General features: G+C 55.1%; 5 protein-coding genes across 5 annotated transcripts in view; 4 read left to right on the top strand and 1 right to left on the bottom strand.

The window, feature by feature from the left end:
- The window catches only part of BBK36DRAFT_23627 (nucleotide-diphospho-sugar transferase), a gene marked incomplete at both ends in the record, with an annotated part of 2,460 nt that extends 1,442 nt beyond the window's left edge, over positions 1–1,018 (top strand). The window contains one exon of the mRNA XM_024897965.1: positions 548–1,018. Within this exon, the coding sequence (XP_024745745.1) occupies positions 548–1,018 (471 nt within the window). The remainder of the gene's footprint in view (positions 1–547) is intronic.
- A 489-nt stretch (positions 1,019–1,507) lies between these two features.
- BBK36DRAFT_68496 (hypothetical protein) lies at positions 1,508–3,287 on the bottom strand (the record flags this gene model as incomplete). The annotated part of the gene is made up of 4 exons (XM_024898514.1): positions 1,508–1,578; positions 1,624–2,976; positions 3,056–3,103; positions 3,188–3,287. The coding sequence occupies 4 exons, from the start codon at positions 3,285–3,287 to the stop codon at positions 1,508–1,510; spliced, it is 1,572 nt and encodes a 523-aa protein (XP_024745744.1).
- A 752-nt stretch (positions 3,288–4,039) lies between these two features.
- Positions 4,040–4,408, top strand: BBK36DRAFT_1185308 (DUF167-domain-containing protein; the record flags this gene model as incomplete). Its single annotated transcript, XM_024896436.1, has 1 exon — positions 4,040–4,408. One exon carries the CDS (start codon positions 4,040–4,042, stop codon positions 4,406–4,408), a length of 369 nt encoding a protein of 122 aa, XP_024745743.1.
- Positions 4,409–4,659: 251 nt separating this feature from the next.
- On the top strand, positions 4,660–5,460 carry BBK36DRAFT_1129502 (acyl-CoA N-acyltransferase; the record flags this gene model as incomplete). The annotated part of the gene is made up of 1 exon (XM_024891743.1): positions 4,660–5,460. One exon carries the CDS (start codon positions 4,660–4,662, stop codon positions 5,458–5,460), a length of 801 nt encoding a protein of 266 aa, XP_024745742.1.
- Positions 5,461–9,399: 3,939 nt separating this feature from the next.
- BBK36DRAFT_1129571 (stress response regulator) lies at positions 9,400–11,641 on the top strand (the record flags this gene model as incomplete). Its single annotated transcript, XM_024891750.1, has 7 exons — positions 9,400–9,459; positions 9,540–9,556; positions 9,620–9,692; positions 9,760–9,900; positions 10,001–10,873; positions 10,978–11,176; positions 11,235–11,641. The coding sequence occupies 7 exons, from the start codon at positions 9,400–9,402 to the stop codon at positions 11,639–11,641; spliced, it is 1,770 nt and encodes a 589-aa protein (XP_024745741.1).
- Positions 11,642–13,195: the final 1,554 nt, after the last annotated feature.

The raw sequence follows: 13,195 nt of genomic DNA, 5'->3' as shown, positions 1-13,195 counted from the left end.
AGTCTCCGCAACAACCGCTCCGCGTCCGGGTACTTGAGCTCGAACCGCCTCAGCTTCAGCGGGCTCAGCCGCGCGTCCCGCAGCTCGTCCGGCACCTGCCGCAGCCGCACCTTCCTGTAGAACGGCCGCCTCAGCAGGCTCCGCTTCCTGCTCTCCGCCCTCGCCGAGCTCAACCGCCGCAGCCGCCTCTCCTCCAACAACGGCAGGTACAGCAGCAGCCTTAGCCTCAGCCGCAGCCTCCGCTCGCAGCTCTACCTCCTCGACCTCTCCAACATCAACCGCTCCCTCATCTACTCACTGAAAACGTCGGCCCTACCCAGGAGCAGCAGCTCGAGCAGCAGGAGGCCCAGCATCTTCCCCCGCCGCAACGGCAGCCCCGGCTGCTCCGACCGCAGGCGCCACTGCCCGAACGGCCACCTGCAGTGCCAGCTCTCCTGGCGCCGGCAGCTCTTCCGCTACGGCAGCGACTACGCCTGCGGCATCCTCTACTCCCTAGGCCGCCCATAACACGTCGGGAACGGCTGCTGCTGCCGCCATGATGCGCAAGGCCGTCGCCACCGCCTTCGTCCGCCGCGCCGTCGAGCTCGCCAGCCCCGAGCACGGCGGCCTCGACCCCAGCAAGGCCGCCGAGCGCGCCCTCACCGCCTGCAGGGGCGCCCCCAAGTTCGTCAGCGAGGTCGGCGTCGGCGGCGGCCAGGCCGCCCAGGTCGACTTCATCCTCGCCCTCCAGCGCGCCCTGCAGCACTACGCCAAGGGCGGCCAGCAGGGGCAGGACCAGCAGCAGGGCGGCAAGAGCGCCACCCTGCTGCCCGCCATGCTGCAGCAGCTCTACGCGCTCGACATCCTCGAGGAGGAGGGCATCCTGGGCTGGTGGGCGGATGCGCGGGCCGTGGACGGCGAGGCCATGGCTGGGCTTAAGGAGAAGTGCAGGGTGCTCGTTGAGTGGTTGGAGAATGCGGAGGAGGAGGACGACGATGATGAGGATGATGATGACGACGACGACGATGATAGTGATTAGACATTATTATCAAAAGTTTCAAAAGAAAGATACAATACAGTAAAAGCAACGAACCTTTTCATTCAAGTAAATAAGAAGGGAGCGACGTTTCGCCCAAGCTGGGTATCATTATATATTTGCCTGCGTCATGCATCATGAGAAAGCCTAGCTAATCCGAGTATGTCCTACAAAAACAAAGCAACCAAACATTTCCGCCCCTTTCTTCCGAGCCATGCGATTTTCATCGTAAATGCAATGTGCCTTAAAGCGCCATGTTCCCAATTTCCCTCGAGGTCGTCCTTGACAGCCATGTTCTGCTCTGTCTTACGGAGAGACTCATGTTAACACCCCTGAAAAGATTTCTGCGTGAGTGAGAATCAGATGAAAGAAGAAGCAACATGATCTGTCCTTCCCCTGGGCCTTGATCTTCCCCAGCTCATCCAGGTGGCAGAAAGCCGCCCTTCTTCATATTGATGTTGGTATCAATATAAGTCGCAAGCCATCCTACTTCTAGTAGTAACTCTGTAAATCTGCACCGATGGATGGCTGTGCGCCCATTGGGCGACCCCGGCCAAGAGAGCCTGGGCCACTACCAGCAGCAGCAGCAGCAACGTGAGCCGCCTGACCCCTGGGATCGACGTCGTCGAGAGATCGGTAGCCATGGCCGCCGCGTCCTCGTCCGCCTCGTCCGCCCCTGGCAGCGTTGCGATGGCCCCGATTCGGGTTGCCGCCCTTGCCACGTCCCCTGCCGGTATGAAAGCTTCTGGTCTCGTTTCGGTTGGTGTACTGCACCGACCGACCCGCACACTCTTCATCCGCGTTGTGCTTGCGCTTGTTGGACTTGTTGGCGAACAGGCTCTGATACTCATCCTCTGTGGGATCCTCTGCCTCGATGCGCAATATGACTTTTTCGTCAACACTCGTCTCAAACGTGAAGCGCTCCTCGGCCGGCAACGGCTGCCAAACCTTGATCTTGCCGGCATCCATGGGACGAGCGCCTTTCCTAAGCGCAAGAACCACAAGGGGCACGGGGTTGTCGGTGTGAAACTTGGCCGTATGCGGAACCGGACGCACGCACGCAGCCCAGATGGAATTGTCCAAGCAGGCAGTTCCGGTGACCTCCCACAACATCTTGCTGCCCATGCCGCCGACCTTATCGAGAATGCTTGCTGGGCACGGCCTGGGGCAGATGAGGATGTTGTTGGCATGGAACTTGAGATCGCTGTTGGGTATGTTGGGAGGGATTTTGGCAAGCTTCAAGAGCTTCTTGATATCCTCGGCGCCAATCATGTAGCTGGTGAAGAAGACCGTCTTCTTGATCATGAGCTTGCTCTTGCCCGAAGGCTCCTTGCACAGGGCAGCGTTGTGCTGGTTGATCATGTGCTGAACTTCGGCCACTTCGACGACGGGGTCAAGGAGGGTAGAGACGTCGACCACCTGGACGACATCGGCCGTGATGGGTCCTCGCGTGGGCGCCACGATCTGACGCCTGTTGTACTCGGCGAAGAAGTCTCGGAATCCCTTGGTATGCCTCGGCCGGTCCTCGTACACCTTGATCTCTGTCGCCTGCGAATACGTCTCCATGAGGGCCTCGAAGAACAGCTGCTTGAAGTGCATTGTATTCTGAAACGTCTGGTTAGAGGGGCTCACCCTCGGCTTCAAGCTGACCATGTCGAACTCGAGTCCTTTGCTTGTAATCATCTTCTTAATCAGCTCGCCAAAGCCATGCTCAGAGCGGCCGGTCAGCAGCACGCAGAGGGCATCCGGCTGCTTCGTGCTCAGCCTGACAAGGTCGGCGACCTTTTCGTTCCACCAACCTTCCCAGGCTCTCTTCTCTTCCTGTTCGGCGCCATCGCCCGTGGCTGCGAGGATGCGGTTGTCATGCCACCATCCGCCGTTGGTAAAGGCTTCCTGGGTCGCAAGCAATCCAATCGTCGGTCCAGTCCACAGGGAGGGATTCGGCATGGGAGTTCTGAACACTTGAGGGTTGTCTCAAAGTCAGCATCGAAGTCATCCGGCCCAGTTGGCACTTGGGGATAGCACAGGAGGGATACGCACGTGTGTTGTCGAAGTCGTAGACATGGAGCGTTTTGATCTTGTCGACGGCTGATGTGATTCAGTCATGTTAGCTTGCGAACCAACGCATGAAGTCTCATCAAGTCGGGGATGGCAACATGCAGGATGACGTACGTGGGAGCTGCTTCGTCAGAATGGACCATCGACTGAGCGCCGTGACCGTGAAGGGCGAGCTTTTGGGGGCGCCATTGTATACGCTGAAGGCCGAAGCCATGGCGCTCGACAGCAAGGCGATGAGGCTGCGAATGCGGCTGCGAGCGGCGATGGCGATGCTCGGTGATCGGGCCTGAAGGTTGCGATGCGTCTGGGCGAGGCGGGATGAAGTCGTGATGCAGGCGCTGGGCCGAGAATTTTGGCTCGGGCTGGAGGTGGAATCGCATATGCTCAAGTTGCTGGCCCATATATACCTGGAGTTGGAGCCGGAGCTGGTGCAGGCGGCCTTACAGCGCCTGGCCCTGCTGAAGGGCGCCTGCTTTAGCGGGCTGTGCACTGGAGCGTCAGCACATCAGCGATCCATCTATACGGCAGTGGCTGCTTGGCTCCGAGGTGCCAGCCGTCATCACCTCGGGACCTGATGCAATCCATTGAGAGAGCATCAACGGACACTGACCCTGCGTTCATTGCACCTCTGGCGGTGCGCTGCTCGTCTGGGGGAGCAATTCGAAAGGTCTGGGGGACGTTTGAGTTTCTGGAGCTGTGTTGCGTGTCTGATGTGAGATTATCTCATCAGCCCGGCTCTAGCTGCATCTGCTGAAGCCGGCGGGTAAGCTGATCGTCTTTCTGCGACTCGCAAGTGATGCGGTGGCGATAGGGTTGGCGCTTCCACCCGCGTCTTGTCGTCTTCTTCGTTTCAACCTTATTGTAGCCGATGAAAACGGCAGAGTCGGTGCTTGGCCGCAACGCATGTGATTCTGTTCAACGTCCAAGGACACGGAAAGATTCAGGCAATCTATCCACAGCCTGCCCATGGCATCATCTCCGGCCAGCGCAGCCGTGCGCTTCCTTGCCGCTTCGAAGAAGGCGCCCCAGGGGATCCTGCAGTTGCGGCTGCACGTCAAGCCCGGCGCAAGCAGGAACAGGGAGGGCATCCAGGCCGTGACGGAGGACGCGATTGAGCTCTGCGTCGCGGCCCAGGCCAAAGATGGCGAGGCCAACCAAGCCGTCATCGAGGTTCTCAGCGAGGTCCTGGCCATCCCCAAGTCGAAGCTGGTTCTGGCCCAGGGCGCAAGATCGCGAGACAAGACGGTGGTTGTGCAGGACTTCAAGGGCGACGGGGCTTCGTATGCCAACACGGTCCTCGAGCTGCTTCATAAGGCTAGCTCAGAGGCCTCATGATGGTTGGAAGCGCGATTTTCCAACTGATGATTTGCTGCTGGATTGATAACGGCCATACGCAGAACTTTTGTTCTCAACCATTCTTCGCCGGTGACTCAACCGCCGCTCACCCCGCCATTTCACTACGCACGAGTGCGCTTCAACGTGCATTGGGACGAATACTTAACGAGCCTCGGAGCCGAGTTTCCATGCAGGACCATGAGAGAGACGAGAGCACAGCATGAAACAGCCGTCCGCTATCAGATTTCATCATGGCTAAGCCGACTTTTACCATCAAGGCTCTCCAGCTCGAAGACGTGCCCGAGGCAGCTCAGCTCAGCAGCGATGCCTTCCTGGCGGATCGCCAGACCCAGATGAAGGCTCTCGGCCGGAACCCGTTCAACATGAAAGAGTACCACACGAAGAGCCTTCCGAAAATGCTCACGTCGCCCCGATGCGTGATACTCAAGGCCGTCGACGACGAAACGGGGGAGTTTGCTGGCTTCTGCAACTGGGGGCTGATTGGATTTTCGCCCAGCGAGATGCCATTGCTGGAGGGCAGGATCCAACCTCCTGAAAAGCCGGCCGCTGCCCCGGCGGCATCGCAGTCAGAGGGCGAAAAGGAGAAGGAGAAGGAGAAGGGAAAGGATGGGGAGGCACCTTCGCCTGAGCAGAGTGCTTCGGGACCCGACATCGGAGACGATCCCATTGAGCGGCTTCAAGCTCTTACAGGCGCTGACCTGGATGCGTGGCAGAGAGAGGTGATGCCCCCGGGCACCAAATGCCTCGTGGTCATTGGGCTCTCTGTGTCACCAAAGTTCCAGCGACGAGGCATCGGATCCGCGCTGCTGCGCTGGGGAACCAAGATTTGCGACGAGGCAGGCGTCTTCGCATGGGTTCACTCGTCGGAGCCGGCGTGGAGGATCTACGAAAAGGCAGGGTTCGAGGTGATACGGTGCCTCGACGTGGACCTGGACGAGTACGCTCCGTGTCCTCCTCCCGACGAGGGCCCGGGTGCCAAATGGGGGCATTACGTCTTTCGATATATGAAATACTTTCCTGCCAAAGGTTAGGTTAGGGGTGGTCAACGGAGGGAAAAGATAGATGAAGCATTTCCAGATCATAAAGTCCCATGTGCCATTGCTGTCTAAAGCTCGTTGTGTCTGGTTACTGCATGCTTTCACACTGCAAAGAGATGGCACTCGTATCTGGTGCTTTGTAGCACAGAGTACACGGACAAATGCTTTGCATACAAGCATCGAGATGGTATCGACATCTGAGGTTACCTCACCAGATTAAGCCGGGAGGGACGTGCATCGCTGGATACAGCGCTGATCTGCATTATGCGGGGGAAAGGATTCGGCAGAGGACAGTCGAGTCAGATTCCAATCGGATCTCAGTTACATGTAGCAGGTTGACAAATCAAAGAGAGAGAGATGCTACGAATACCATCGCAAATTGAAAGAAAGCACCGGCAGCGGGTGTCCGTCCATCTCCATAGGTATTCATTCATTCATGCCAGAGCTGGGAATTGACGGATGCTGTTCCGACTTACATCGAGATACATGAGTTATGATATCAGTAGTCGCAGTAGTATGTACCTTGTCACCATCCTTGCTTCTTTTGCATGGCATACGATACCTAACCATGAAAAAGGAGACCCATTCCTCCCTTGCGTGTCTTGTCTTGCTCTATTTACAGCCAACACAACGCAGACACCGCATGCATGCCACTCAACCGTCTCTGCCCCGTGTAAATGATGGCTTTAACCTCTGTCTCAGAACTGATTCACGTATTTTTAGAGTCTCTAAACACCTACTACTAGTACTACATACTCTCACAGGTACACAGTAGGTAGTAGTAATTGTCAAGTACCTTATTTCATCTTTCCTGTACGAACACAGGGTGCCAAGACCTGTATCAATACGCCCTCGCACAAAAGCAGAGCATGATCCCTGATACTAGTAGAGAGGCTGCGGCTGGGCAATCTTGCGGAAAGCCGGTCCGCTGAGCCTAAAATTTGGACATCCCAGCTTGACGGATGCTGGACCCGACCAAAAAAGCAAGAAGATGTAGCGGTACCGACGACGCGGATGGCCTGCCACGACGTGCATGTACTCGTTACTACATCCTTTGGCGCGTAACAGAGAGCAGCTGCAAGGGGAGAAAGAGCACTCAATACCATGAATTTTATGTTTATTTTGCCTAGGTACCTATATTTCTTGTTTTTTCAGCTTTTGTGTCTGTTGCTCATTGCCCTGCATCTTTTGACATGGGACGGGTACAAACTACTATCCCGTCTGGTCTCGTTTTGTGGGCTTCCAGACCGCGGCGTACCGCTGCGACGGAGCCCAATGACATCTCGACGTCGAGACGGGACGAGACAAACCCGAGAGGCGGAGCCGTTAATGCTGCAGCAGCCCGCTGCGAGCCCAGAAATGCGGACGAGGCTATTCGTTGGGCTTTGCTTTGCTTTGCTGCAAGGGAGAGAGAGATTTGTCTGACCTGGGACGTTTTGTGATTTAGTAGTAGTAGGTCTTTGCCCATGACAGCTTGCAATGTGGCTAAGGGAAGCGGCTGGTCCTGAAGGATTTCTATTCGTCGCCGAGTTTCCCTTTTGCTTTTGGGGCTGATGACAGGCTGTGTGTGTGTTGCATGTAGTATGAGTCGATTCTCGACTGAGAGAACCTGTACAGAAAGGAAAAGTCGTGAGCCGTGTTCGTTCTTCAGCCCCCCTTGTACTTTGCATGCCGTACATGCATCAAAATACAAGCTTTGCCGCGTCCCCATCCCCCCAGACGGGCATCAGAAGAATGGCAGATGGCATCCCCTTCACTAGTACCTGCCTTTGTCGCGTGAGAAGTGCTCAGGTGGGCTGTGAAAGATGGGGGGTGGTGGCAGAGCTGATGAGAACACATGTTTACGATACGGCTTCATCATCGCATATTCAATGACAGACACTCACGGACGTGCTGTCTTCTAGATGGCTACTTCGTGGTGCCTGCGTTGAATGCTTCCCTCATCAAAGAATACCTAACCACTGGTAAAAAAACCAGCACTCATTTTTATATCTGACATGAACTTCACCATACCTCCGTGTGCACAAGATTTAGCTGTGCGATTCATAAAAAGGGTTCACTTCCAGTGAGGAGGCAAGTAACCAGACAACTCTCAACTCGGAACAGATATTTGCCTTAGGTAGATCCGATCTGCCAACTTTGATGTGAGATGGTTCTCGGAGAGGTGGAGCTCCCTACCCATGAATAATATCACGAAGGACACAGCGCCAAACGCCTCTTATGATGATGATATGTATCTCGTACAATAATTCCTACTGAGGTGGCTTGCATGGTAAAAATACTTGCCTACCTTGGGTATTCATCGTCTGCTTGCCACTTTGACACCCTCGCGAAGCCCACGGAATTTGCTTCGTATAGGTACGCCGCGGGGAAAGGTGCACTGAAGCTCACAAGTTGCACATTGGAAAGACCCCAGCGAGGCGACATCCAGACGTACAGTACATGGAAGGCAGAGAAGAGCACATGTCTCTACAGATAAGTAACGAATCGAACAGCTCAGCGAAACTCATCGAAGCCCATATAGTAGTATACATAACACAGCTAGGGCTTCCAAGTGATCGAGTCGAGGTCAATGTCCAAAGCAAGGTAGGCCGCGCACTACTCGCGCTCCGTGTGAACCAGCAATGCGCCACACGGCTCTAGTGCCCCCCCTAAAACAAACCGAGGCTTGAGAGAGGGGGGGAAAAAGACTAAGACCCGTCCACGTACCGTGCATTAGGGAGCGCCACACGGATCTGGGCTAAACAGAACACGGCAACGAGCAACAAGATTTGGTATAGATTGGTACAATCCAGTTTGAAGTTGGGTCTCCCCTTTGCTTGCAAGCTAGATTAGCACCTTCGTCCTTGTTTCTTCCTTTCTCATTATTCTCCCCCTTGTTGTGGATACACGCTTGTGAATTTTTTTCTTCTGGAATGATTTTCTTAGTGAGGAAAAAGACGGGGTTCGTTAATATACTAGCACCTTTATTTCAACGTTCCAAGTTGGAAGCCGACTCGGTGTGTTTTGTTGGGTCGTAGTTGATCCGTTTCCAAGTTTTCTTTTCTTTTTCCCTTTTTCCTGCTTTTGATCCTCCCATTGGACAGACTCATTTGAATGGGTGATTCGTCAAGCCCCGTTCACCTCCCCTACTAGTAGCCGCATGAAGGATTCCAATTGACCTGCAACTCCTCTGCTGCACGTGTATCGATACCTGAGCAGCAAGTCCATCGCCCTCATCCGCGAGTACAGGTACGGGCGCCCCCAAGCCCCATCAGGTTGCAGCTCCAGTGCATCCAGTGCGTCTTCTGCAGCGCCCAGCCCTTCTGAACCACCCACCTGATCTGCCCTGGCTCGCCCACTAACAGCGCTGTACTTACCGATTGACCTTAGCCGCGGCCCACCCGCTCTCCCATCTTTCGGGCCATCCATTCGTCCATCCAAGACGGAGCTGGGCTAAATCGTCCAACCTCGATCCAGCCTTTCGACGAGATTCGCTCGCATCTGCCCTTCTCGCTCGCCCTTTTTGAAAGCGCCCAGGTCCCCCCAGCGCTCGCTCGCCAGACTCTCTGCGACATCCTTTGCCCGGCTTGCAGACAGATTGGCTGCCCGTGCTCCTGCCAGCCCGGCGCACCGCCTCCGTGTCCGGCGCCTTTTCGACTTGGGATTCTGCCGTCGCTCCGGTCCGCTCAGCCAGGCCAGGAAAGCCCAAGCCCAGCTCCCAGCATCTTTATCGCTCCCCCCCGAAACGACGCAGATCGAAAACAAATATCGAGACGGAAATTGAGGACAAGGACGGGGGATTCTTACCGACGCACATTCCAAGCGAGGTCTTGCTGCCTCTGCGACTGCGGCTTGTTGCCTCTTGGCCGCCGCTGAGCCTCAATTGGAGGCGCGTCGCTTCCTCGCACGTCGTGCTTTTGAACTCGGTCCAGACCACCGGCTCGGCCCAGAATGTCTGGCACGGAGGCTTCCGCTGCTCAGGGCGGCGGGGGAAACAATGCCAGTGAATTCGTGAGTAGGACCGCTCTCTGCTCTCTGCTCTCTGCTTTATCTACGTCTTACATCAAATGCTGATTGAACCATGATGTCAGGTCCGCAAGCTGTTTCGGTAATTGCCCACACACGATGCGAATTCCAAACTCTCTACAACTTCAGCTGACAGTTGTCATAGCATGCTGGAAGACCCGTCGCATCAGGATGTGGCTCGATGGGGAAAAGATGGCGACTCGTTCGTCGTTGTCGAGGTGAAGATCCATGGCAGCTGCCACTGTGTTACATGAGCACTTGCATTGACCTTTATTCTCCAATCAGGGCGAAAAGTTCACAAGATCCATCCTACCGAAGCATTTCAAGCATAGCAACATGTCAAGCTTCATTCGACAGCTCAACAAGTACGACTTTCACAAAGTGAAGCCATCCGGCGATGGCGATTCCACCTCCCCGAACGGCAACGTAAGTTCCCTTGGCAGAGATGGAATCTCCCCTGGATCGAAGAGCCATGGCTCTTCCACGCGGGGCGCGCATGAGCTAATGGTTAGGCCTCCGCGTGCAGGTCCTAGAGTTCAAACATCCCTACTTCCGCGTCGACAGCAAAGATGACCTGGACAACATCCGCCGAAAAGCGCCGGCCACGAGAAAACCTCAGGTCGCAGAGGACTTCACGACGAGCCAGCATGTCAGCGTCATCTCCGAGCAGCTGACGGCGACGCAGCAGCAAGTGCAGCAGCTGCAAGAGCTGTTTGCCGACGTTTCGCAGACCAACAGGCTCCTCGTCAACGAGGTCCTCACCCTGCAGAAGATGCTCAATGCCCAGAAGCAGGCGCAGCACGAGATGCTCAACTATCTCTCTCCTTACAACCATAGCCGGAATAGCGGCATGATGGGTCACTCGATGAACTCAAATGGCGGCATGTCGACGTCGGACGGGGACGAAGCTGTGCCGGAGCTCAGGAGGGCGCGAGAGCTCTTGTCCAGTGTCGCCCCCGACGCCGTAGCTGATCGTGAGCTTGAGCGCCTGCACGACATTTACGAATCCCCTGCCGACTCGGCCACCATGGTAACGCCCGTATCGATGCCCATGATGCATGACCCCATGAATGATATAAGCCGATATCCCGTATATCCTGTAGGGCAGACCGTCGGCATTGATCCTTTCCACTCGGATCACATCAACAAGATTCCGTACGCCATGCCCAACGAGGGCAGCTCGGGCTCCTTGGACCAACACCAGCAGCAGCAGCACACGGCGCAACCAGGAGCGTCCAACCAGATGAATAGCGCGTCAGGCCCTGCGGAATCCATGGACAAGCCTGCGTCTCTGTGGGGGCCCAAGAAGCCAGTTGTGTTCCTGGTAGAAGACGACGGAACGTGTGCCAAGATTGGCATCAAGTTCCTCAAATCCATGGGTTGTGATGTTGAACATGCCGTAAGTGGACTGAATCCCAAGAAGAAGGACAGATCGAGGGGGCGCTGCGCATCCTGTGGTCCGCGTTGCATATCAGTCGGGCGTTAGCGGCTAACAAACTGCAGATTAATGGAGTGGAAGCGTATAACAGGATCAATGCCGTTGGTCGCGACCACTTCGACCTCATCTTCATGGACATCATCATGCCCAGACTGGACGGTGTGTCAGCTACCATGTATATCCGCCAGCACTGCCCAACCACGCCCATCATCGCGATGACGTCAAATATTCGACCAGACGAGGTGAATGGATATTTCGAGCATGGTAAGAATCCTGGATAGAGGGCGTGTAACCGTTGGGCTCTGAGCTGACTGGGGTGCAGGGATGAATGGAGTGTTGGCCAAGCCGTTCACAAAGGAAGGCATGCTCAAGTCTGTCAAGACAAACTTGCAACACCTCTTGAAGAACCCGCCCAACCAGTCGGATAACGGGCACGGATCCGGATTTCTCATGAACGTCCCCTACCTGAGCACGACGGGCAATCCCATCAAGTTCGAGTCTCCAACGCCACCCACGGGAACCGGCGGCTCGAACTGGCAATCGGGCCACATGTCGCAGAACGGAGTCGACCAGGGCTTTGGGCTCATGGACGGGAGCGGCCAGTATAACATGACGCAGGGTAGAGGCGGGTATTCGACGATGGATGCTTCCTCAGGCCGTATATCCGATCACGATAGCCCTCCGGAGAAGCGCCAGCGTCTGAACAACTCGCAACGAAATTACGCTTAATGTCAGGGCTGACGCCCGTTCTCGTGCATAGAAGTGCTTGTTGGATGGCCATCTTGTTCTTGTCTTTGGTGTCCTCTTACCTCCTACCGCTTCCCCGGTTTCAAATTTTCAATCTTCTCTTTCCTTCAGTTCCCGATTTCCCTTGTCGAATCTTTGGCTCACTTGTTGCATGGGAATGTTGTTACACGGCGTTATGACTTGTTGTAAACCAAAGGAGGAATTTGTCTTCCCCATGTCCATCGTCGAAGATGGATTCCATCTGCTCTCTTGGGTTTTCTGGTCGGGAGGATGATTTCGTACGGGCTGGATATTTGCCGGGGCATTCTATGGCCAAATTTCCGGAAAGGATAGGAAACAGTTTTTGTCGTGTCTTCTTTTGTTTCTGAAGCAAACGAAAATCGGAGTTGGAATGATATATGCTTGGGTAGGACATGGGTGTCTCATGAAGATCGGCTGGAAGGAAATCAGTTCCCTCTCTGTGATGAAGCGGTGATGAGGGCCGTTATAGACGCGGAACATCGCGAGCCTGAAATGGTGACAGTCTACCTATGACTGGGAACTGGTTAATTATATGATTGATTTCCTTGAGTAATTCTTCCAAAGCTTACCATTTCGTGAGCGAAGAGTGGACGACCATCCTTGGTTGCCTAGGTAGGATATGGGTTATCGATCAGATGTGAGTTGAGGGAGCCATCAGGAATGAGATCTGAGTAGAGGCGTCCCCGAGAACGGAATTGGGTAGGTACGGAGTATCGCGGATTCAAAGAGTCGGTATGACAGATGGGAGCCGTCCAAGCTTTATAAAGAGACCGGTAATCAAAACACCCGGCCCTCTTCCTATGACCTGACTCTTCGTCTCTGGCCCCCCCTGCTGTGCGGGAGAAAGAAATGGGCCGGCAAGATCCGATTTGCGCATCTCCAGCACCAACGTCACTTGATAAACAAGGGAAGCCGGGGGGAAAGAGGATGTCGCGAATTTAGCTGGGCTGGGCGAGGTTGTCGTTTATTAGCGCGGCGGAGCAGCATGTCCGGGAGGACTGGGCAGGTAATTTATACGGAACCCACGACTGTGAGACGGAGCGGGCACCGACGTCATGATACAGGCAAGGGAAAGAAGAATGGTGGAAGGGGAGAAGAATAAGACGAGGAAAAGAGCGGAAGGAGGTGAGCAAGAAGAGAAGACTGCAAAGGAGAGAAGAGGAAAGAGAGCAGAATGGTCAACATGGAAGGAACAGCTCAGGCCTTTTGAGGGTTTAATGATTGACATGTCCGCGGCCGTTGGTCCCGTCCATGGGTTCCGATGATGCATGCCGCGGCGCCTGAGAGCGGTTCGATCGTGGTCTGGACTCGGGACCGCGAGGGAAAACAATGGGGACGGGGAAAGAGGTTCTGAGTGTTTTCCGGAGGGCAATTGGATGGTGTTTCGCTAAATCTCGAGGGAGGCGGGGAGGTGATGATGACGGAATTTTGTTTCGGAGTTTGTTGTTTTTTATTTTCTTCAATCTGGACAGGCATTGATGGTGTATTTGTGGTGGTTCTTGTGTTTGTGAAGCT

This window comes from Trichoderma citrinoviride (assembly GCF_003025115.1).
Source record: "Trichoderma citrinoviride strain TUCIM 6016 unplaced genomic scaffold BBK36scaffold_17, whole genome shotgun sequence".
Taxonomy (NCBI): Eukaryota; Fungi; Ascomycota; class Sordariomycetes; order Hypocreales; family Hypocreaceae; genus Trichoderma; species Trichoderma citrinoviride.
The sequence above is the reverse complement of the archived record's forward strand: the minus strand, read 5'-3'. Positions and strand labels throughout refer to the sequence as shown.